Source organism: Pseudopodoces humilis, chromosome 7 (genome assembly GCF_049639895.1).
Source record: "Pseudopodoces humilis isolate 2021_Gansu_Grassland_sample_001 chromosome 7, ASM4963989v1, whole genome shotgun sequence".
In the NCBI taxonomy this organism is placed as follows: domain Eukaryota; kingdom Metazoa; phylum Chordata; class Aves; order Passeriformes; family Paridae; genus Pseudopodoces; species Pseudopodoces humilis.
Genome location: NC_142206.1, coordinates 42,099,743 through 42,123,081, shown reverse-complemented (window position 1 = coordinate 42,123,081; position 23,339 = coordinate 42,099,743). Strand labels below are relative to the sequence as shown.

At 39.0% G+C, this 23,339-nt stretch overlaps 1 protein-coding gene across 12 annotated transcripts in view; it reads right to left on the bottom strand.

The window, feature by feature from the left end:
* NRXN3 (neurexin 3) overlaps nucleotides 1-23,339 on the bottom strand; it is a 919,744-nt gene that overhangs the window by 516,034 nt on the left and 380,371 nt on the right. For all 12 annotated transcript variants that reach the window (XM_088057330.1, XM_088057327.1, XM_088057321.1 and 9 more), the window contains one exon: nucleotides 13,925-14,044. In XM_088057330.1, coding sequence (XP_087913456.1) covers nucleotides 13,925-14,044 — 120 coding nt within the window. The remainder of the gene's footprint in view (nucleotides 1-13,924; nucleotides 14,045-23,339) is intronic.

Sequence of the window (23,339 nt, the reverse complement as noted above, 5' to 3'; positions counted from 1 at the left end):
CATGATCAGGTTTACAAGTTTTATAGGTTTCTGAGAACATCTGAGCACAACTTGTGTTTTCTGAGAACTAGCACAACCAGAACATCCAGTCAAAAGATGTAATTGGCAAAATTGGCTCAGTTAACATTTCCTGTTGGATTTCCAATTAAAAAAATTACATGTTTTCAGCATGTATTCAATAGTGTTCACTTACCTGGAAAATATAAAAACCTCATTCAGCTTTTGGCCTCTTCTCTGACCACAAGCTTTAATTAGAGCCAAAAGCAAGAGAATTGTTCTGATGTTGAAGCTTTTCCTCAAGAACTTCTCAAGATCTTCCAGTTCTCCAAAACATCCCACAAAGTAAGCTATGTACTGGTCATCACAGAAGAACAGCTGTTATTTTCTCAGAGCCTAAGCCATATTTGAATCAGAGGAAGATACATAGCTGATCCCGAAGTATCTTATCCTCCCTGCCACCTTCCAGCTGACTTTAGAAGAGGCAGCTCCCGTTGACATCAAATAGTCTCACTACCTTCTGTAGCTAACAGCTCCCAGATTGAAAAGATAGATAAAACAGGATCAACAAATGCCAAAGAAAACTTGGAGTCATTAAAAAACAAAACACAGAAATTTACAAAAAAAACACAAGCAAACAAGGAGCAAGGGAAAATTTGCTCCATGCTTACTAGTTTAAAAATTCTGTCTCTGGAGAATTCAACCCCTTCTGCTCTGATGTGTCCTCCTGCTGTTTTACTGCAAGCTCTGTCGATTCACAGCTGCTGCCCTGCACAAGTCCTGGGCTGCCTTCAGAAAAAAACACATGGAAAAGCTGGAGAACCATATCCCCCATTCAAACAGCAAATCCCAAGTCAGAAAGAAGACACCAACACAGAAGTCAGAAGTCAGCATTACAACAGCAATGACAAGGCGAGCCAGGGCAAAAGCTGTACTTACCAAACTAATGAGAGTGGTATCAGCTGTTTCCCACATTGAACAGGCCTTTCAGCTTTGAGCTTTGAGCTCACTTTGAGCTACTCTACCTCACCCATGTCCCTCCACTCTCACCCCAAATGCTCTCAAGTTCCTGGTGCATTGTGACCCAGTCTGGTCTCCAAAGCTCAGTATAATCTTTGGTACTAAGCACCAATCACTTGACTGGAACAGAAAGAAGAGTTATTTGCTAACATGCATACTTTAGAGGAGGATAAAGCAAGCATCACATTGTATGCAGAAAACACCCTCATGGTGTTATTCATAATGACTTGGTCATATTTCTCAATCCCCTAAGCCTTGAAGCCAGAACTATTACATCAAGATAAGACAACCCCAGACAAGGATCTGGGGAGGACTTAGAGACAAAAACCTACAAGTGAAGCCTAGCTTTTATTGTTTGGTAAATTTTCATGGTAGCAGAGAGAGGACACTGATTGAGAAGTGATGAGAAACACTACTCCTGAACTTTAAAATCCCTCTGGTGTATAACTGATGATACACAGAAGCATTTCTGAAGTTGTATATGGGAATTAAAATTTGAATGAGAAATCAGAGATAAGCTTTGAGCATTGGAACATTTAACTAGGATCTTAAAAGACCTGCTAGAGGTATCCAGATAAGAAACTTCTATTGCCCTGGAGAACATGCATGACATGGAATTTCCACGCCACAGCTCTTGGGATTAATGGCTGTTGGCAAAAACTGCTGCTTATATCCAAAATGTGTCCTGAGCTAAGGGGGTAAGAAACAATCCTTACACAATCATGTCATCAATGTGGTTAGGTCCTAAGGTTCCCAAGCTGAGTGAAAAGTAACAACTGTGAAAATTTTAAGATGTGCATTAGGAGTCCTGCTGAAATGCATTTATGTATTTGAAATGGAAAACTGTTATTGACTTGCCCCAGAGTTGCAGTTGTTCAACATTAATCAAGACCAGTTATAAGGAGTTAAAAAGTGGGGAGGGTCTCAGCCTCATTTAGGCACGTAAAGATTTTGTACCTCTTCTCTACTAATCTTCTCCACACCTCTTATGGGGATTCGAGACTAGATATTATAAATCAGGAATCTGCTCTCAGTCAGCATAAAAACAGGAAAGTGTAAGTTCAAGTTTTTGAGAACTGTTAAGAACAAAAGCAGGAGGACAAGTGAGGTCAGACTGTTCTTTACGGAAGCATGAGGAAATGAGAGGCAGAGCTGTGAAGACACTGGACACACATCTACAACACACAAAGGCATGAGTGATAACCAGGAAGCTAAAATGGCAGACTCCAGGGACACAAAATGTGTGGAGAAGCCCTTCACCCTAAATACCTGCATCTGTAAAGAAAGAATCTGTTCTACAGAACAAAGGGAAGCTCTCTACAGATGACTTCAAAAATAACTAGTAAATTGCTTCTTTAACTTTCCAAACTGACACAAAACTCGCTTTAGCAACCCAAGAAAGGCTAATACCCTGGCAAGTTTGTTAAAAATTACTTTTCCTCCCAGAAATCTCTTTCCACCTTGTGGCAGCAGATCAGTGGACTTCAGCTATTTCAAAGATACGTTTCCAAAGTCTCCTCCTTGCAAAGACAGTACCCTCAGTAGTGCTCTACTCCAAATCTAGCTAAAAGCAGGAGGAATAAAACAGGAAATAACTCCCAAAACCATAAATAGGAAAGCATACAGTGGGAGAATGAGAAGAGCATAACTGCTAGTTATTTTAAGTGACAAGATCACATAATTTAAGTTTCCAGGGCTGAAGCCCTGGAACATTTTGCACAATAGCTAAATAAATAAATAAACGTGGAACTAGGCAGACCCCTTTCTGACTCAGCAAGCTACCCACAAGGAATGGCCACACACAATCTCAGTTTTTCTTTTTGCTGTTTAGTATGTCTGCCCTGGAACTATGGCATCTGGAAGCAGCCTCCAGAAGGTTTCCTAAACCCTCAAGTCATGGCAAAGCCGCAGGACTCAATAAATATCAAGGAAGACATAATCCGTAGAGGACTATACAAAGCCTTAGGTGATTTTGGAAAACCTCTTTTTGAGATTAATTTGGAGAGGAGAAAAAGACAGCTGGAAGATAGAGATTATTTCTAACTTCATTTCAAGTTTTCGTAATCTAAATATCCACCAGCGACCTGGGAAAACTCAAGCAGAGGATGCTTGGGGTCTGTGGGTACACAGCACCATCTCGTGGAGTGAATTGAAGAAATACAAAACAAGGAATGATTCCAGCACTTGAAACGTCTGCAGCTTGGCTTTTTGACAGGCTGCTCCTCCAGAAGGTTAACAAATCTCTCTATCGAATTTGTGCTTTATAAAAAAAGTTCACTGCAGATCTATAAAGAACAAATGAACAACAAACAACTCCCTATTTTTATCTCTCAAACTCATCACCGTTAACATAAACACTGCAGGCCTCTTCATAAATAGAGTGTGGGCAGACAACCATCTGTACTGAATTTTATTTGCCAGCAGGCCTAGCACAGCTGTGAGCACCCTTTTCTTACAAGTCTGAATCTCACATACTTGGGGTGGGCAAAGAAAACAAGTCTACAAATACTAAATTTGCCAGGAGTAACAACCTGTACTTCTCTTTATTTAGTACTGGGGAAAAAAAAAAAAAAAAAAAAAGCGCCCTTTTCCATTTAGAAAAAGAAGAAAAGAAGGAAACTCAGAAAAACAGCTATTCTACCCCTTTAGTATTTGCTCCCAAATATGGAGGTAGGCTTACAAAGTGTCTGAGAAGGAACAGCTTAAGATACCCAGCTGGTTCACATCTTACTGGTAATAAGGATTTCTAGGCACTACTGAAAGCATGAAGGCCTGATTAGTTTCTACCTTATGACAGGTAGAAATTCATCTGTGCAACAGAAAGCACTTAAGTGTCCTGACTTCTAAAGGAGGTAGGCAAATACAGGGGTCTCTGTGGAGAAGACATGTAGTTGGTCTTACTTTCGGTTCCATCTCAATTATTTTGTCATACCCAGCTCCACTTTAGCAAATAATTCAAAGTTTATTCTTAGTTCATCTTGGTCTTCAGGATGAAAGTTGTTTAAAAGCAGAAAGTACTATGCATATTGTCTATGCATTTCAAATAGCTCCCATAATTATTTTAGTACAGGTCTCTCAAATGTGATATTTGTGCTCAGTATGCTCTCTGGTATGCCTAAATTAAGTTTAAATTACTTGAACAATCAATATTCCATGCATATGAGCCACCAGTTGCAATTGCACAGCCAAGTGGGGACCTCTGTGAGGATACTTCCCTTAAGATAAGGCACAAATTTATGTTTCAGGTGTCCAACAGAAGCATCACTATTTCAGCATGATGAGGTAAGGGATTTAAGCCTCTAACCTCTTCCAAATGGGACAACTGCCATTTGTTACAAGTTGCAAAAAAATTAAGAGAAAAAAAAAAGAGTACAGGCTGGTGGCTTAGGTTTTAGGGTTGTTTGTTTTGTTGTTTGGATTTGTTTTGTTTTCTGACAGTACAAACACCTAACTCCTATAATTTGTGTTTAACAATGTGAAGCATAGATAATTCTGTCTGATCTCAGTTTCCAGCATTCAAGTAACTATAAGAAGACGAATTCATTCTCAGGATAATCTCCATGCTGCAGCACTATATGATTCAGCATCATGTGGCATGCAGGATTAACATGCTGCCCTGCCTAGCTCTATATACAATGCAAATGTGCACAACTCAGCAAGGGTTCACACAGGTGTTCCAGACACCTATGCACGGCAGCTCATCTACCAAATGCACATTCTGCACTGCTGACACTACAAGACATCAAAATCATGCCCTATTGGATAACTTTAGATGCTTCTGTCAAATATTATGCCCGTTGACCTCGAGATAAATACTGTATCTCTTCCTATCACACACATGCACAGTCACTCAAACAGATTTTCTCTTGTCCCATATCACACAGTAGGAGTGCCTACAACTATTTGTTGGCAGTGAGACTTGCAGTCACTGCTTCTGAGAGCACTGGCTCCTTCACACAGAGCCAGGTCTGCTCACTTCATTCTGCACAGGAAACACAACCCATCCAGGGTTACAACAGCAAAGCAGCAAAATGAGTCTTCCCTGATGTCAGCAAGAGTGCTGCCTTCTGTAACATCCAGGGCTGGATCCATGATGGAAACCCTGGAGCACAGGCACTTTGTGACAGTCTGCATATCCAAGAGACACCTGATGGCTGAAGTCTTCAGTAATAAAAAGAAATACCAATATTTCAGCATTTTGTGGTGTTGAACTGTGAAACTGTCTGTGACAGATGAACTGTTAAACACACAGATGCTTCTATAGGACCTACAAATTGTATGATGGATGGCTTGTGATATTGCTATCTATCTTCATCATTTGCCTGAGATCAGAGGGCAGAAATGTAACAGACAGAAGGTCATCTAGTACAATCTGAAAAAAGGAAAACAAAAAAAGAAAGAAAAGAAATATGACAGATGGTTATGGGAAGCCAGCAAACCTGACACCAGTTTTGCTGTGGCCAAGCACTGCAATTAGGTTTCAGACCAGAGACAAGAGGAAGAATAGAGCCCAAATCACACTTCCTTCAAAATAAATGTTGGAGTCTCTCTGGAAGAAAAATATGCTTATATTTGGCAGTTACATTTTTAAAGTCAGAGTCTAGTCAAGACACTCTGGTCTGGAGGTCAGTTACGTTATCTGAGACAGTTACTCAGTAGACATAAGCCCAACTAGTGGCTTAAGGCTAGAGACACCTGAACAAAAGCTACAAAGATCAAACCCTACTTTCTTAGGGATAGAGCTCTTTCTTCATCCTGCTCAAGACCACACTTTAAAGCACCATGCTGGCAATATCCTGAATGGCAAATCCTAGACTGGGGAGGCCACCACAAGCCCATGCTGCTTATCTCCAACACAGAGGTCTGTGAAGAGCCTCAAGAAGTCACAGTCAGTAACTTATTAAATAATAAACCTACGCAGAGGAGGATGAACTGACTTAGGTCAATGCTTTTAAACCAAGGTTACTTGTCTTCTTTCTCAGGTTTTTAAGTATTTTCTGCTAACTTTCACAATAAATTCATCCTCATGATGCAGTCAATAAATCCTGAGCTTTGTTTCGAAAATTATGAAATCAACCACATCCTGCTTTTTCATTCCATTTTTTTTCTGTTCAAAGCTATTCCAAGACTTTCACTGAAATATGCAAAGTTGTGCTTGCCTAAGTGTAGAGTTTTAATTGATTAAATTGCCACCCATGAAAAATTTTCACCACCTCTGTATGCACCCAAGACTTTGAAATGAACTAATGTTCGCAGATTTAAAAGCTTTTTCATCTGCAGACAGCTTTTAGCTAACTGGGGTTTCAGTTAACACTTACATCCCAGCAGAATTCAAGTTATGTGATTACTCTTAGGTTTTTTACTGAAAAGCCTAATTTCTCCCACAATCAGAGAAGTTATTTTGTGTCCCAAAATCTCTAACGGTAGCAAAAGGCAACTGAAGGCCCAGACTCCTCTCCCAGCATTTGCCAAGGCCTCAGATGTCAGTACACAATGAAACACCTCCACAAAGATAAATTAAATCCAGCAAAATGTGCTCCCCTGCGTAAAGCTTGTTTCACAGGTACCCAAGCAGCCAATTTCAATCTGCCCCTCAGGGATCATTATTAAGATAACTGTAATTAAGGTTTTTCATCTAATCCCCAATGTTCTACAGCTGAGATTATTATACCAGCTCATGGGTAACAAGATTGCAACATAATAAAGCTATGTCCCTATATGCAGCTAACTCCACTGGAGATCAATAGTAGCCTTCTGTCAATGACAGGAAATAATTAGTATATTAGGCAGCTTGAATAGTGAAGAAACAATCTCCTTCAGGACCTCTGACTCCTCCTGCCTTTGTTTTTCTGTTAACAATTTACATTGCAAAACAACAAATAAGCATAAAAGATGTCTCTTGATCCCTACTGACCCCAGATTCCTCCCTTAGGTAGCCCCAGACCTGCAGACTCAAAAATCAGCAGGAAAAAAGTTTTAAAATTCCAGTGCTACCTGAATCTCACTGGCTGTTGGCATTCTCTCAGCTACCCACGCTGTAAATATTTTATGACATAGATTTGCCCACCTAATGACTGTGATCTTAAAGGTAGCTTTTAGTCTAAGGTATATAAAAACAATACATTTAATCTTCAAAGCAAAACAATTAGGCACATTTGATATGTAGACTGTGAGAATCCCAAAAGCAGATTTTGATCTGCAACTATTGGCATAAATCAGAAGTAACCTCACTGAATTAAAATAATTTGCATTTATAAATATTACAGCAAAGGAAGTCTGGTCTGAAAAACAGAAAATATTTACTTCAATCCTCATCTATTTATTCTCACCCATTAATGTAGGCACCTCTTTACAAACTGTTCTCTATGTAGACAGCCTGGGAAATGAGCAATAACCAGGCTGAGGACCCAGTAGGAATAAGGAGGCAACACAGTGTGTGCTCTGTGTGTGTGCTATGGCAAACAGCTCTTTGCTGTCTGGGAAAGCACCAAGTGAACTCTATCCCATCTCGTTAACACCATTACACCCCACTTGTCACACATCACATTTAGATCAATGACTTAAAAGCACACATACATAACTCAGCTGAGCACTGCAAAGAAGGAAGAGTGCACAAAACCCAGGTGGGACAAAAAACAGATTAAGGATTATTGCAAGTCAGAGATTCCATCCGGGACAGTGAGCCCAACATGGAAATCATGTTCTCATAATCCACAGTGCGACAACAGACTCGTAGAGGATTGGAGGGAATGATCAAAGCCATCTGTGTGTTCACCCAGACTAGTGACTGGGTATCCTGTTGCAGATCAATTGCAATAGCTAAAAGACCAACCAGGTTTTACAAGGATTTTTTTTTTCCCCCTTCTCTGCAAAAGAACAGGTACTATCTGTATAACATTTGGCACCCAAAATATCTCATGCTGATGAAACCATAGTAGGTGTGAGATTATCAAAAGTATTTGGACAATACAATTGAGGACAGAAGTTTCATAACATTGTGCGGGAGGAAAAAAATCCATTTAAAATAAAAATCTTCAAGCTCAGGATTATTTTTAATTTACATTTTCCATCATCTTCCAAACTCAGTTCTGTACCATCTTCTGTGAAGAAGCTACTATAAGAAGAAAAGAATCTTTAAAGAGTAATTTATGGCTGAAGACTTTTGGTATTTTTCTGAGTTTTTACATTTACTGCTTCTTAAAACAAACATGAGCATGTGCAGGATATTACAAAGAAAATGCTAAATTTAAAATTAATCAAATCCTCGATGCACTTGACAGTTTAGAACGCTTAATTTATTATCATACATTCAGTAGAAAGATGTGCTTACAGATCATCATCAACAAATGGAGCTTGGAGTGACAGAACAAACAGACTCTTACTCTGCTGCACAACACTTCTGTTTCTGCTGCCAGCTTACATCAGTGTCTTATCAGTGATCACACCCTGGATGTGCCATTACTGAAGGAAAAGTTTGAGGCCAAATCTCTTGTGGGGCAAAATACGTAGGACACAGTACCACTCACTCAGCTACTTTTAAGATGAAAAGTGAAAATTATTGCCATGACTACCAAAGAGTATCAAGTTAAAGAAAAATACTGTCAAAGGGAGCAGAGATCACAAGGAACAAAAAATTATGGCAAGAGCCTTCTGTAACATGCTTATGAAAATGGCATAGCTGGTGAGCAGTGCCAGGAAGAGAATTAACTGCATGAACTGCTCAAAGGTTGATAACAGAGGCTGTAATCACTCCCACCTGTAAAAAGTCTCTCTCCTTCCATGCTATTGAAGTCTGTAGCTCAGCTGGACCATAGCTTATGTGCTGACAGCAGCCAGGTGTGCACAGATATCAATGACTGATTACAGCTCTCATTCTAAATGCTCCTTCTGCCAAGCTGTTGAAGCAATCGTAATTAAATTACTCACTAGAGACCTAGCTGCATTTTGGGGACCACAAAAGGATAAAGCTGGCTAGCTTTCACTATTAAAAAAAGGAAACACTTACATGTCAGGGCACCTTGAGAGGCTGAAAGGTGCAGAAGAAGCAATTTCAAAAAGCACCTGTCACTCAAATTCCCTCTTTCTCCCCCAAAACAGGGACAGACAAATTTCTCCCTCTAATGTTGACAGCACTGCCCATTCCAGATGACTCCCAAAGGGAACACGGGGCAAACAAGCTCTTGATCTGCAGTCTGATTTGATGTTTAACACATGTTACTCAAGGGAGGGGAAATGCATTTTGGTATGCTGAGAAGAATGAGCATTCTGAAATCACCGAAGAGCAAAGGCAGTTATGTAGTGGGCTATTACTAAGCATCAGAAAAGTGCATGGTGCTTTAATAAGAAGTAGCACCAGATCCTTGCCCTAAAGATGTTACATTTCTTGGACCTGCAGGGCAAATGAAAGTAAACAGTGTGAAGAAGGATGAAAGCAGAGTTCATAACCCAAATCATAGCGCTACAATTTACATCATGTACTAAAGTACACAGTTGCATTTCTCTTCTTTTTTTACCCTCATTCTCAGAGGATAAGGTCATTCACTGTCAGAAGACACCAAAGGCTTAAGTTAGGAACTCAAAATGAGCCATCAACCAGAAAACACTTGGTATAATCTGTGAAAGACCACTAAGTAAGCAAGAACAAAGCATGAGGAGAGAACTAAGAAGTAGGCAGAGTGTCTGACCTGTTGTAATGAACTATGATTCACTCAAGATAAATCAGAGGTGACTCTTGCTTCATGTAGGATGGATGTCTCTGTAGTATCAAAGGCAAATCCCCAAGCATGATGATATTTAAACAGCTGACTGGTTTAGCCATGCATGACTAATGAAGTCAATGCAGATTTATTTTCTACACACTAGCAACCTCTTGCTCCCTGAATCACTAAGTGAGTAAGCTGGGCCCATTAGAAACAAATGGGTGATAATTAAATATGAACAATGAAGAGTGTTTCTGTAAGTAAATCAAGCTGAGTTTGTTGGCATTGACATTAAAGGAGGTCATGAATTCTGGACAAAAATGGGCCCAGATGGTGAAAACACAAAATAGTGAGAGAGACAAAGGGAATAGGGTTCATCTCCCAACTGGAGGTCTGAATCCTGCAATGTAGAGCACGAGCTTTAACTGCTCAGTGACTCACAAAGTAAGTTTGGGGTGCAAATGGCTTAAGAGCATATCAGAATAAAGACATCATCATAAAGGAAGGGTTACTTATTTAGCCATTTGCCCTGCTACTAGTCTCTTCTAATTACTATTCTGCTTGCTATTAAAGCAGGTGTGAGGGAAAACAGTTCTGCCACTGCAGCCTAGTTTACAGACTATGCTCCAGAAGCATCAATACACTTTCATACTCATTCACTTACTTTGTAAGGTGCAAAAAAGAAGGGCATTAATGAAGAGGGATGGGCCTGCTCTGACAACCTTGGTATCTCACACACGTGGGGCTAAGGCCAGCTTCAGTCTTCCTTCATCAATCAAAAATACTCTTTACTCTAAAGTATTGCTCTTAGACATTTTTTGATAATTTTGATATACTTCCTTTTATTTCAAGTAAAAAAAAAAAATTGGTTAGTAAGGCTCACTCTCTATGATTACATAACTGAAGTTATCAAAAGCTTTTCTTGTGATGGTGCTAAATTGATGAACAGTGGAACAAAGTCACCATTAACTCCCCTTCCCTCTAATCCTTCCCTCCTCCAAATGTGATTCACATAAAGACAGTAGAAGCTTATAGGTTATACATCACATGGAAAGGGATTGGGAAAAAAATATAACTTACTGCACAAAAAAAAACCCAACAGCCCCGTACATTACTCCTCTCCCAGACCAAAAAAAAGCATCACTCAGCAAAGCAATCTCACTGGAAGGTTACTTATCAACAGGACCCTTGAAAAGCATGGAGACCTGAGGCGTATGAAGATACCAACACAGGAGGACAAAAAGCTCGGGCTGCCTTTTCTCTTTACCCATCAAAAGTCAGCAGATGGATTTAACTGTTTCAACAACAACATAAAGCCTGTTTGAAAAGGTGCTTTACACTGTGCTTTCACTAGTCATTGCTGCAAATAATAAATTTTTCACAGGCAAACACCTCCACTAATACATATTTGTGCTACCCTGGCAATTGCTCTTGGAAAGCTTGACCCCCAATGTTTACTCATCTGCATGAAGCACTGAGTAAAAAGCAGCATTTTCTAAGATCTAATCTGACATGCATATATCATTTTCATTAGCTAGATTGCCAATGCCTTCTCTTATGCATTCTCTCTGTGAAGAAAATGTTATTGTTTGATCAGATAGACAAGAATGCCTATTCCCAAAAAAACCCAAACATAAATCACACCTACGGATAGTTAATTTGAGATAGTCTAGGAGATCATCAAGAATAATTGAAGCGAACACCATACTTTCCATTTATCTGTCTCAGAGGCACAGATACGTTCTTCACAGAACACATGAAAATGCAAATTTCCAGTGTGGACATCTGACTTAACAGAAAGGCAAAATATGTATAATAAGTCAGCCTTTTGCTAACTTTGTCATTCTGTAAAACTAGACCTATTCTATTTACTTCAATACTCCATATTTACACCAGTGGGAGACCACCAACTGCTCATAAGGTAGAAATAGCCATCAACTAAATTAATAAATAGACTGCTTTGGCCAAAAAAAGTTCCACCAAAGACCCTAATGCATTTCTAAATTAAAGGCCTCAGGTTACACTGGAGGTATCTCCCCCTGCCATTACTTGCACTAAAATCCAGTCTAGAGTATTTGCTTCAATTGTTAGATGCCTTTACTTTGATTATCTAAAAGGTAGAAAAGAACAGGACTTCTCAACTACACACCCACAATGTATCCTAACTGTATCAGAAGTCAGAAGTAGAATTCTATTTCCAATGTCATGATATGTGATAAAGACAAAATCAAACAAACAAACATAACCCACAAAAAAAGGTGTTATACGCACTTTTTGAAGCTCCAGGATGAAGTCTTGTCATGTTCCAGAAGAAGTCCACATGACTTACCTTTCCAGATCATTTTGAAACCCACATCTTTCTGCATGCATTTGTAAATTACCATCCAGGCCTGGTAACTGGATGATAACTGTGGTTCCTACGCTGCCCACAACACACCCACTCATTTCAAGCTCCTTTCTCTGCATTATTTCCAGCTGCCAGCTCTAAAAAGCAGCAAGAAATCTCCAATTACAGACACAGGAACCTGGCTCTTCCTGATGCTTCAGGGCCTGTTCTAAGCCATTAGCAACAGCTTAACAAGGGCACTGCAACGTTCTGGAGTTGTGAAGCCAAACACATTAGAAACAAACCCCACAGTATCAATAATATAAGAGGTTTCCTGGATATGTATTTAAATGCAACCCAACAGAATTCAAAGTAGTGTTTCTTTCACACGTTTGTGTGCTATGCTTAGCAAGTCTAAACTGATTGACTGAACAAGTAGTTTCAGAGTGGGAAAGTGGGTGTCCAATTGATAAAAGCAAACCAAAACAAAAACGCAGAAAATTGGCACCAGATCTTGTGACTCCAACATGAAATGTTTCTTCTGGACCCAAAGGAAACATTCTGAATTCCAAAGCAACCCAAAACCAGACATAGCATTACAGCCTATAAATCTGTGTCAGTAGTACCTTGTTTATACATCCCCTGTCAAAGTATGACTGCTGATTGGCCTTCCCAATATCTGAGAGAAATATGCTGGAAGAAATGGGAGACCAACACAGACAGCACTACGCATTATGAATGACTCAGAAAAGCAGGCATTTTGGCCTTCAGCAGAAACGGATTGTCACCATATGCTACACAGCTTGTCATATGTGCCATCAATTCAGTCATGTCTCAGGCTTTTAGGGGAAGGGTGCAGATATGACAGTGCTGTGGTACCAGCATTGCATGGACCTTGCTGGTACCACTAATTAAGTGTACCACAAACGCCTCAATGAAAAGCAGTTTTTTCTGGGTTTAGTTATTAAAATTACAGTAGGTGAAACAAATTATTGAAGCCTACTATTATGCTTACTAGAGCACTCATGGTGTATTCCTTTGTTCCCTGCCTTGGAGCAAGTGAGGGAGAAGTGGGCAGTCACCTCAGCTAAGAGAAGCAGGCACACAGTAGAGCTGAAGTGATCTGTTCCCTCCAGGCAGGAGTAAAGGCCAAATCATGATGAGCAGAGGGAATGTCAAAAAGCTGATTATCTGCCCCCTAAGGGCAGACTTATGGGGTTTGTTCAATTATTTTATCAGAGATCATAGCAGTTATTGGCCAAGAAGATCCAAGGTTTTGAGATTAAGCAAATCAATACACCAAGAAGCACAATGGTTCTGCTGTGTATTTAACTCATCTCTGGTTTTAAGTGAACATTCTCTCAAACACTAGCCAGCACTTTAGCATACAGCTAGTATTTCAGTAGAAGACTATCTAGAACACTACTCATTTTATATGCATTCCATGTCTTTTGCACCAAGTTTTGAATGAAAAATCTCAAAGCATAATTCAGTACACAAAACCTAGACACTTTTTACCTATGAAAATATTACATACAATATTTTCAAGTCATTCCTGGTTTCTCTAAACATCATTACCATGATTAATTAACATCAATTATCACCACTGGACTGGTGACGTTAGCTTTCAAAAAGAAGAGCGAAAAAAACCAACGAACCAACCCCCAAGAAAAACTAGCCAAACAAAACCAAAATCTGCTGAATAGCCTATTTTCATTTTAAGGAGAAAAGAGATAAACTGCTGTAGCTTGAAAAAAATTTCCAAAAATAGAAGTTTGGATTTGACTTTGGGAAAATTGCATTATATTGAAAGAACAATGAAACGTGTTCTCAGTGCTCTCACATATTAGAACTCACTGAACTCACTGAAAAGTCTACTTACGATCATTACACTGGCTCCCAGAATATGAAGTCATGGAGCAATCACAGGTGAAGCCTTCCCACTGCTGATTACAGATGCCCTGATTCGCACAGGAATCTTCCTGGCAGGTAGTACTTGGTCCTGGAGAAAGGATGACAAGGAAAGAGTGAAATAAAGCTGATTCACCTTGGTCAGGCCCACAAAAGCTTCAATTAATCACTACCATTACCATCAGGGATCCTCATGCAGAAGAGAGAAAGCACTAACCAAACACTGTTCCACTCCTAGACGTGCAAGAAACTCAGGTAAAAAGAGCACAAAGACAAATGTACATCTCACAACAAAACAGCAAACTATAACACAGAGCAAGGAAGAGGGAACAGCAACATATTCCCTCTTAGGCAGACCCAACTTGCATGTTCCAAACTTGCTCAAACAATTTTACAGTAAAATAGGGGGTGATGCCAGGCCAACAGACATAGCCAGGTTGTTGTGCTTCCCTAAATGTTTGATCCCCTTATAGAAATGAATGCTAATTAATAGGCCAATGAAGAATGCCTCATCACACCCAAAGAACCCTGATAATGTAGATTCAAACTGAAGTTTTGAGGCCCCTGCTGGTTACAACTTGGCTTTATAGGCTAATAGCAGTCAGACAAACAAAAAAACAAACACTCTGAACTATTGCATAGGCTCCTCTGGAAACATTCTAATAAAGTCCTCAGAAGGGCATGACATCTATCCACAACACTTGTCTTTTTGGACTGCTTTCCATGCTGTTGGTGGAAGCAGAGAAGGAAGCAGTCACTACTAATAGATTTGCAGCTAACAGTTGCTATCCTACTCAGATAAGCTTTGCAAAGACAAAATCCAAGCAACAGGAAAAAAAATAATCTTCAGATCAGACAGACTCTGAATGACAGCCACTATGTCATCCACAAGGAGGTATCTGGATTCTGAATCATCTGAGTGATTGTGTGAAGCTGCAAGCCATAGATTACAAAAACATGAGTTTACAAGTTACTTCCTGGGAAAGTATTTTATATTCAGCGGTCTAGACGAAGGTATGTCACTTCTGTTGCGTGAGATTTTAAATGAAATGTACATATACATTTGACATAATTACTATGCTCTATCCTGTATGTGTTGGAAAAGATGAAATTAAAGAAATAAAGCAGGTAATAAAGGATCAAGTAGCTAGGCTGCCTGAGATCAGTTCATTAACCACTTCCAGTCTAGGAGAATACTATAAGGGCAAAGAAACAACTGTTCAACTCATCCCAGCATCTTTCTTCACCGTCTTTGCTAGCAACAGCAACTCCACAAGACTCAATCCTTCTTATTTCTTCATTACATCAACACCACCTATGTTATAGATTAGATAGGACAGACCAAAGTGGAGACAGCATTTTTAAATATTTTAACATAAAATGAAACCCTTCAACCTCCATCGGACACCATCCATAGCGATTTCACTAAATACCATCATTATTCAACATCTCTGATATTGAGATTGCACACGGATCACCTCCATATTTACGAGCCCTTGTAGAACCCACATCAAATTGGAAGTCCCATGTCAGGCCCTGATCCTCCTAACAATTCAAAGACCAAGCCAGGAATGGACCTTTAAAGCTATGGTGCACAGTTTCTACTCTCCCCACCAGATCACCTTTCCTCACTGAAAGAACAGAATGGATGAATTTCAGTAGGTTTTCAGCTATCTGCATTTCTTTACGTCTCTCCTGAACTGAGAATGAACATGTGCCTTGGTAAGCAGAGTTTGACTGAATGTTAACTAAAACCTGAGCTTTTTCCAGAATTTATAACAGCATAAAAAAACCAAAACCAAACAAACCCCAAAACCTCTAGGTAGAAGCGTAAGTGTGGTTAATAGAAGACTACAAAAAAAATCCCTGAAGGAAAGTTCACCTATTGAAAAGAAGTGACAGCAGCAGACACAGCAAGAAAACCCCTTGCTGCCGTGCTGAAGGAAAGTTGAGCAGCATTTTTCAACACTTTTCTCCTCCCCTTTGCCTCTTCTTCCCACCCACCTGACTCTCATCTGCAGCCATATGAAACCCAATGGCCTCAGTGGCACAGTGTGAAATGAACAGATCACTTCTAGGTTAGAACAGAGCTGACAGACATTCCAGCGTGGGCTGGCAGGCACATGTATGTACAGGCCTCCCTCTTGCCTTGACTCTTGTAAAAATCATGGAGATTAATATATATACATGTGCATCAGGTTGTGGTCTTGCTTCAGATTTACACTTCAGATGGACACTTGCTTCAGATTTACTCTGGCTGAGCAGAAGAAGGGATAACATCTAACAATCTAAATTAGAATATTAGTTGTCATTTTGCCTATATTGTCTAAATTATCTGAGAATAAGGAATGAGGAACTGATACCTCTCCTGCACATTACTATACCACTAACCTCAAACATGAATGCCAATACTCCTAGAGGTATAAACAAGCACCTATATTTTAAAAATTAAACCAGAAAACAACTGGGACTCTATGCAAACCTGCTACATCATCAACTATAAAGAGTATTACACAGAAGCAGAGTAGAACAACACCATTTTCAACAGCATTTGTCCACTTTCCTACGTTCTTCTGAGAATGCTTTAATCAGTAACTGGACTTGACAATGGGCATATCCTTTGTCTAGATGCCTCAAGAGAAAGGACACCATTCAAGGAATAAGACTGCATGAGGCCCAGTACCTGTGCCTTGAGGTCTTCATATGATAAAGCCCAGAGAGCCAAAGTACTTGAATTCATGGCCTGTATTATGGTATCTGAATTGTATTTAACAGAAACCAACTGTGAAGATGGGAACAGCACTTTCAGCAGGCAGAGGTGGAAAAAAAAAAAAAGAAAAAGAAAAAAACACAATGATGAGGAATTTTGAAAGCCTGACAATACCACAAGGAAGCTTGAAGCCTGACCTGCCATCTTTAAAGTCAGTCGTGACAGCACAGCACAGATGCTGGGTACTTGGCCTCACTTCTTAGTACTATGGGCCATTTGAATCATAAAAGGATCTTTGTCTAGAGAGTTCATCTCCTCCTGCTGCTAACAGTCATTGCCTGATGTCATAATCCTCTGTGGCAACAGAATTTTCTTCAGAGCAACTAATAGGGATGTCACAGGGAATTAGGATTTTGGATTAGGGAGCAAAGTGACAGAAGCACAGGAAGGATTATAAAACATGAAGATTGTGTTACCACGCACATGCCCTTTAGTGCTAACTAACAAGGAAAGAAGATGACAAACAACTTATATATAAAGCAGTAGAATTGTTTCTAAATTACCAGTGCCATCAGGACTCAGGTCTATTTTTAATCTCATTCCTCTGGCAACACTAAGAGCAGACAAAATATTTAAAAGCAAAGTTTCAGAACTAGTCTTCACATAATAATCTGAGATACCTCTGATTTTCTTGTCTGTATGTAGCTGAGCCTGGTGCATTGCCTTCTTCGTGCCACACTGGAAAGAGGAATAGGTGGGCAGTAGATATCAAGTAAAAGTGAAAAGTCCCCAGTGTGGAAAAGCAACCCTGCTAGCAGAAGCATGACTTGATGTGTCTCTTCCTGTCCAGGCTACGCCTACCAACAAAGGCATCTCCTTTGGAACGTGAAATGGCAAACCAGGATTCTTCAATATCCTTTTTATGTCCGCATCTCTAATATTTACAGCTCAGTATCCGAGGACTTGCAGGATCTGAGATTTGCTGGGTCTCCCTCCCTGGGAAAGAGACCAGTACTACACTTTTTTTTCACCTACCTATCCAGATGTATTGTTTATCTATTAGTTTTTTTACTAAGTATTTGAAGAAAATCACTTTTGAAGAGTATAATAGCCTGATCTCGTATCTGTATTCTGCTTAGACAAATTGCTTTGTCTACCCTCTTCCCTACAGTATCAGTTGTATGGTACATTTCTCTTTGCCCTGAAATTAAAAAAAAAATAATAATTCTACTGCTACATGTTGCTAAAACTTCCATGTTTCACTGGCAAGAAAAGTCATTCCTTCTGTATCGTTTGAAAGCTCTTTGAAGGAAAAGGAACTTGAGAAATAAAAGACAGTATTGTGTTTATTGTTCTTTCAAGTTACACGTGGAATCAGTTTATATAGCAGGATTATAACACAACTGCTTCATGCTTTGATCATGAATAGCAATAAATATTAAGATAACCAAGACATTATTGGTCTTGCACACCTTCCTCCACACATCTAAAATTTACTCTTTTTGAAGGGAGTCAACCATTTGTGTCAATATTATTGTCTCAATATGATCAGCAACAGGGTAAGTTAAATGACAGTTTGGTTCCATTTTCATTCTTCATCTCCCTAAATGCTCTCATCGTTTCCCCTTGTATCTTCAGAGATGTTAGGAAGCAATAGGAAAGTAATATACACAAGACATCTTTACAGCCTATGCAGAATAAGGTGCTTCTTCAGTCCTACAGTTCCTAAATTACAAATGCCACCCAGCACTGAAATATCTCTACCACTACAAGTCAGACATTACAATCAATTTACACCTTTGATAAATCTACACTCTACTTCTGCCAGCATTCCTCTTTCATAACCAGAAATAGTCAGCCTTTTTAAATTCAATCTGCAATAGAGTTCTGCTCAGAGGGGCATCAGGTCTTGGAAACCATATGCACCAGGCAGAAAATAAACCTGTTCCAGGACTCACTCTTCCTGCAGGTTAAGTAGGAAACAAAGTTATGCCCAATAGTTTTCCAATGTTAGAATGATTCGAAAAACAAGATTTTTTCTGAGTATAAGTTAAGTCTGAATCTCATGGAACCATCACTTTATGGGATGGACTATACCACATATACAGTAACTGCCAAATACATACTGGTGGAATGTCAGCATTTACTTTGCACAAGTGCAAGAAACTAAATTATAGTCAGAGTTCAGTGCATGATTCAGAAAGTTAGATCCCGTATTTTGAGTCACAGATAGCAGAAAGCAGGAATATCACAGACTAATATAGCAAACCAGAACCAAAAACCAAACAGATTTTCAAGGATTGCAAGGCCAGCTCTTCAAGCTCTCAGTTTCATACTTTGTTAAGAACTCATCATCCCTTTCATCACCTAAATAAGGTTAGGCATCTGTCAGGTTCCATATTTAAAGTTACTCATTGTCAGAAATAACTCAAAAGCCAGCATTCTTCTGTCCTCTGAAAAATGTAGCCATTTTTTTCAGTGCCTCAACAGAGCCTGAATACTTCACCCACCTGACATAAGTCATGGTGCTGAGTCCTTTTGTTCCAAATAAGTGGCTGGTCTGAAAACTTCAGGAACTGGGACTAGTTAAAATAACAAATATGCACAAATGTGCTTTCTCCCACAGAAAGCACATCTATCTCAAGGTTAGAGAAGAAGGGAATCAAGCAGTAATGGCAATCCATAGAAATGGGTCTGCACAGTGGTGGGATTTCATTCCCCTCAAAGAAAGCTGTCATATACCATCTTCCTCTCCCTTGCCACCCTTCCACTCTCCATTTCTAAGTAACCTAAAAGGTCATGAGTAACGTGCTTATACACATGCTGGTGAGGGAAGAACAAACAAAAAGCCAAAAGAAAAATCCCAACCACAGAACAAAAAATCAACTGCATAAAAGGGAGTATGCCTGCACACAGAAAGCACCAAGGGACAGGGAGATGCAAATGAAGCAGAGGAAATAAACAGCATTTGGACATTCAGACACAGAAACTAAAAGCATAAAGGAAAATTGAAAGGGTTGTACATGAACAAGAAAAAACAGAGTACATTGGAAAAACATCCTTTCTCACTGCAAATCACAGCAATATAAATGAATCACAGAATACTCTGATTTGGAAGGGACCCACAAGGATCATCAAGTCCAGCTCTTAAGTACAAGGCATCATGGCCTCTCCTGAAATAGCCAAACCTATTTAGCAAAGGTTGGTTTCCTGAAAAGCCAATAATCCACTTTATGCACTCAAGCCAAATGCTTCCCCTTAGGCTTCAATGCAATCAGATGTCACTGTCTGAAGGGCAAATATTCCTACAGGGCTAATACTTCTGTAAAAAACTGAGCTTGACATGGAATAATCTTCACAGCTGTAATATTAATATTCCTTTGGTTCAGAGGACTCTGTAAAAATCAAAACAATAGATCTGTTTGTTCCAGAACTTCCTGTTCATGATGCATCCACTTCAATAAACATCAAAAATTAAGCTCAGGAATTCCTGAGCATTTTGAATTCTGATGGACACATAACTGACTACAGAGAACAACAGTGGCTGTGGCAAGAGAGACACAATATTTGCTGATGTCTAATGTAAGTCCCAAAAGCATTGCCACAATTTGACTGGATGGCACCAAACCTTAATCCTAAAGTTATTTATACTCCAGTGTACTCCCAGGACACTTTTTTTCCCATCTCATTGGTCCCAGTCCACATATATTTCCTATTTTTTCAAATGTCATCTTTTACCCCTTTCATTTACATAAACTTCAGAAATCCCCTAGGGGCAGAATCTCTCTTTATCATTCGCCTCTGTAAGACAGAATACTTCAACTTTTTACAGTTGGGAACAGGTCAGAGATGCCACAAAAAACGTAGTTGCAGTCAGATGCTCCACATGCATAAAGAAAAATACAACACATTAACTTCTGTCTACCTAAAGGCTGTGAGATATTTCAGATTCAATGTCTCATATGGATCCAATTGCTAAAATTATCTCAGACTGTCAGTATCACTACCTGTTGGGTGAGAGGGTATCTCTTAATATGTTCCTTTCAAAAACTGCTACAGTGATAAACTGTTTACCGATTAAAACATCCTTATTCCTCCAAATTTATTTTTACCCTTTTCTACTGAGCTGTAGAGCACCAAACTACACCTAAAAACACGGATTATATCCTGAGGGAAATGCAATGCTTATACCTGCAATACAGAACAAGAAAATTTTAATTTGAAAATGGCATGTATTGCATTAGATGAGATCAGCAATATCAGCAAGTCTTCACAGTAAACATAGCAAACAGAAAAGGAGTTTATGAATCCTGTGATTCAAGCTACAAAACCTTAATTCCAGAGATATGTAAAATGTCTGGAAGTCTCTATGCCAGAGGATGAAACAGGAACATTCTATGGTTTGTCTGATAACAGAACCTTAGACATAAAGTGGCTTAGACATAAAATTTCAAGGTGACTAAGATGATGCCATAACAGATGCCATCTGTGGCTGCAGAACTCCTAAACGGAGACACATTGTTCAACGCCTCTGACCTGCCCTTATACCTGAGACCATTATCTCCTTTTCCATTAAAAAGGAGGAGCAATTTTTAAACTTTCATGGCATCCCAGAATAAATTAATCTGTACTCTATATTGAAGTCTTTACAGATGAATTGGGAAGTACACTTTCATTATCATATTCAAAAGGATTCACTTTCAATGCCATGGAAAACATCTCTCTGTTTATACTAGTATCAAAACCTATTAGTTTCTAATAGGCACGTTTCCTTACTTATGTCCCAGGCAAAAAGTCTACAGGGTCACTTAGAATACCTGATTTCCCTCTTATTCTCACAAGTGCTACTCAACCTGCTCTCTGGTTCTGTGACTCTGCTGACCCTCCTACAAAAACAAACCTTTCCTGCCCAGATTATGGCTTCTAAAAAGCCATTCTATATATTAAGAGAGCTTGTAGTTTAGAGATTTTGGTGAATTTCATTTTTTTGTTTTATTTTAAAACTGAAATTTCAGAAAATTATTTCTGTGGAGTTTTTTTCTAAAATGTAAATGAAAAAAAAACCCAAAAAATCCCTCAGTTTTTACCTCCTGATCTCCCTCCTTAAGATCAGTACTAAAGAAAAAAAGTCAGTTTTCTGTTTCTTAAAGCTCTGAGGGCTTTCTATGTTTTGATGCACTGCAGCTATTTGTCTGATCATTAGGCTTTCCAGGAAATCAACTGCTTTTATGGCTAAGATATATCAGAGATTGACACAGCCAAACCCCCCAGGTTTGACAGAAGCAGCTCCATTTTTTGGCATGTTCTTCTTCAACCTAGAATCCCTCTCCAGAGATGCTGGTTTGCCATTCTGTTCCTGTCTTAGAGGTGTGATTGCATCCAGTAAAAGGCACCAAATGTTACATAAAAGCATCTTTCATTGAAACAAGTAATGGAGAAGAACAACCTTCTCTACCTTGCAGGTCAGCTTTGGTCAACTCAACTTTGTTAGCAAAAAAAAAAAAAAAAAAAAAAAAAGCAAAGACAATAAACAACAGGTTAGTATAAAAGCAGATAAACCAGGGTAACATCACTTTGAATAAATAAAAGCAACTGGTATAATTATCAGAGCCAACATGCATAATCAAAGCACACACAAATGACAACGTAAGCAACAAGGGCGCAGAGGGACAATGACTACATTAATGCAACCAACAGATAACTAAACCAAACAAAAAGAGAAGAAATGCATTTCATTCATGCACACAAAATCACAAAACTTACAGAAAAGTACAAAGAGAAGAAAAAATATCACATTATTTAACCCATCTCTCAGCATTTACAATAATTTTAGAGACATTTTGTCTTATTTTAGAAATACATAGAATCCATTTAAGTAAAAAAATCTATTTGACGTTCAGTACCTCAGTCAAGCATATATTTAGTTTGTTCAGCTTTTTGTCTAAAGTGGATTCATTTCCAGAAAACCACAGAGGACTGATAACTCTATAAGACTTTAAAATTTTCTGTTTATCCAAAGAACTGAACTTGAAGTAACAGTAATACCTTGCCCCCTCACAAGCTGTCACCTGCTCATGGATTTCAACACATCCTTAAAAAAAAACTTACATCAACAGGCAAGCAGACAGCTCAGGCTTTAGACCCACATAGTCTTAATCAGACACCAGAGCAACCAAAAAAGCAGAGTACCAGCTCATTATTTCACCTAGGTCAGAATGATCTTGTTATCTGTGGTCAAATCATATCTCACATGGCAAAAGAAAATCATAGATCTACTAAGTCTAACTGTCTAAAGATCCAAATACAGTTTCTGAAGACTGAGAAGCATTAAAAGCAAAACAATACCACTAATGCTCTTCCATGGAGGCACAGGGTTTCTTTTATTTTTTCTTAAATTTTGTTTGGGCTTTTTGTTCTGTTTTTGCTTATTTTGTTTGTTTGGTTTGGTGTTTTTAATGTAATTTACAAGGAAGCCACATAGATTTTCAGTGTGTTATACCTTGATTCTAAGTTTTCTCTTTCAGAATGGAAAAAGTAGAGGACAAAGATGGGGGCACAGGCAGCAGCTCCTGAATCCCCTGCCCCTGAAAGTTAAATATTTCTATTACATAGCACAATAGGAACAAAACACCAAATCATCAACCTCATTGCTCAAAAGATGGTTAAGAAGTGCATA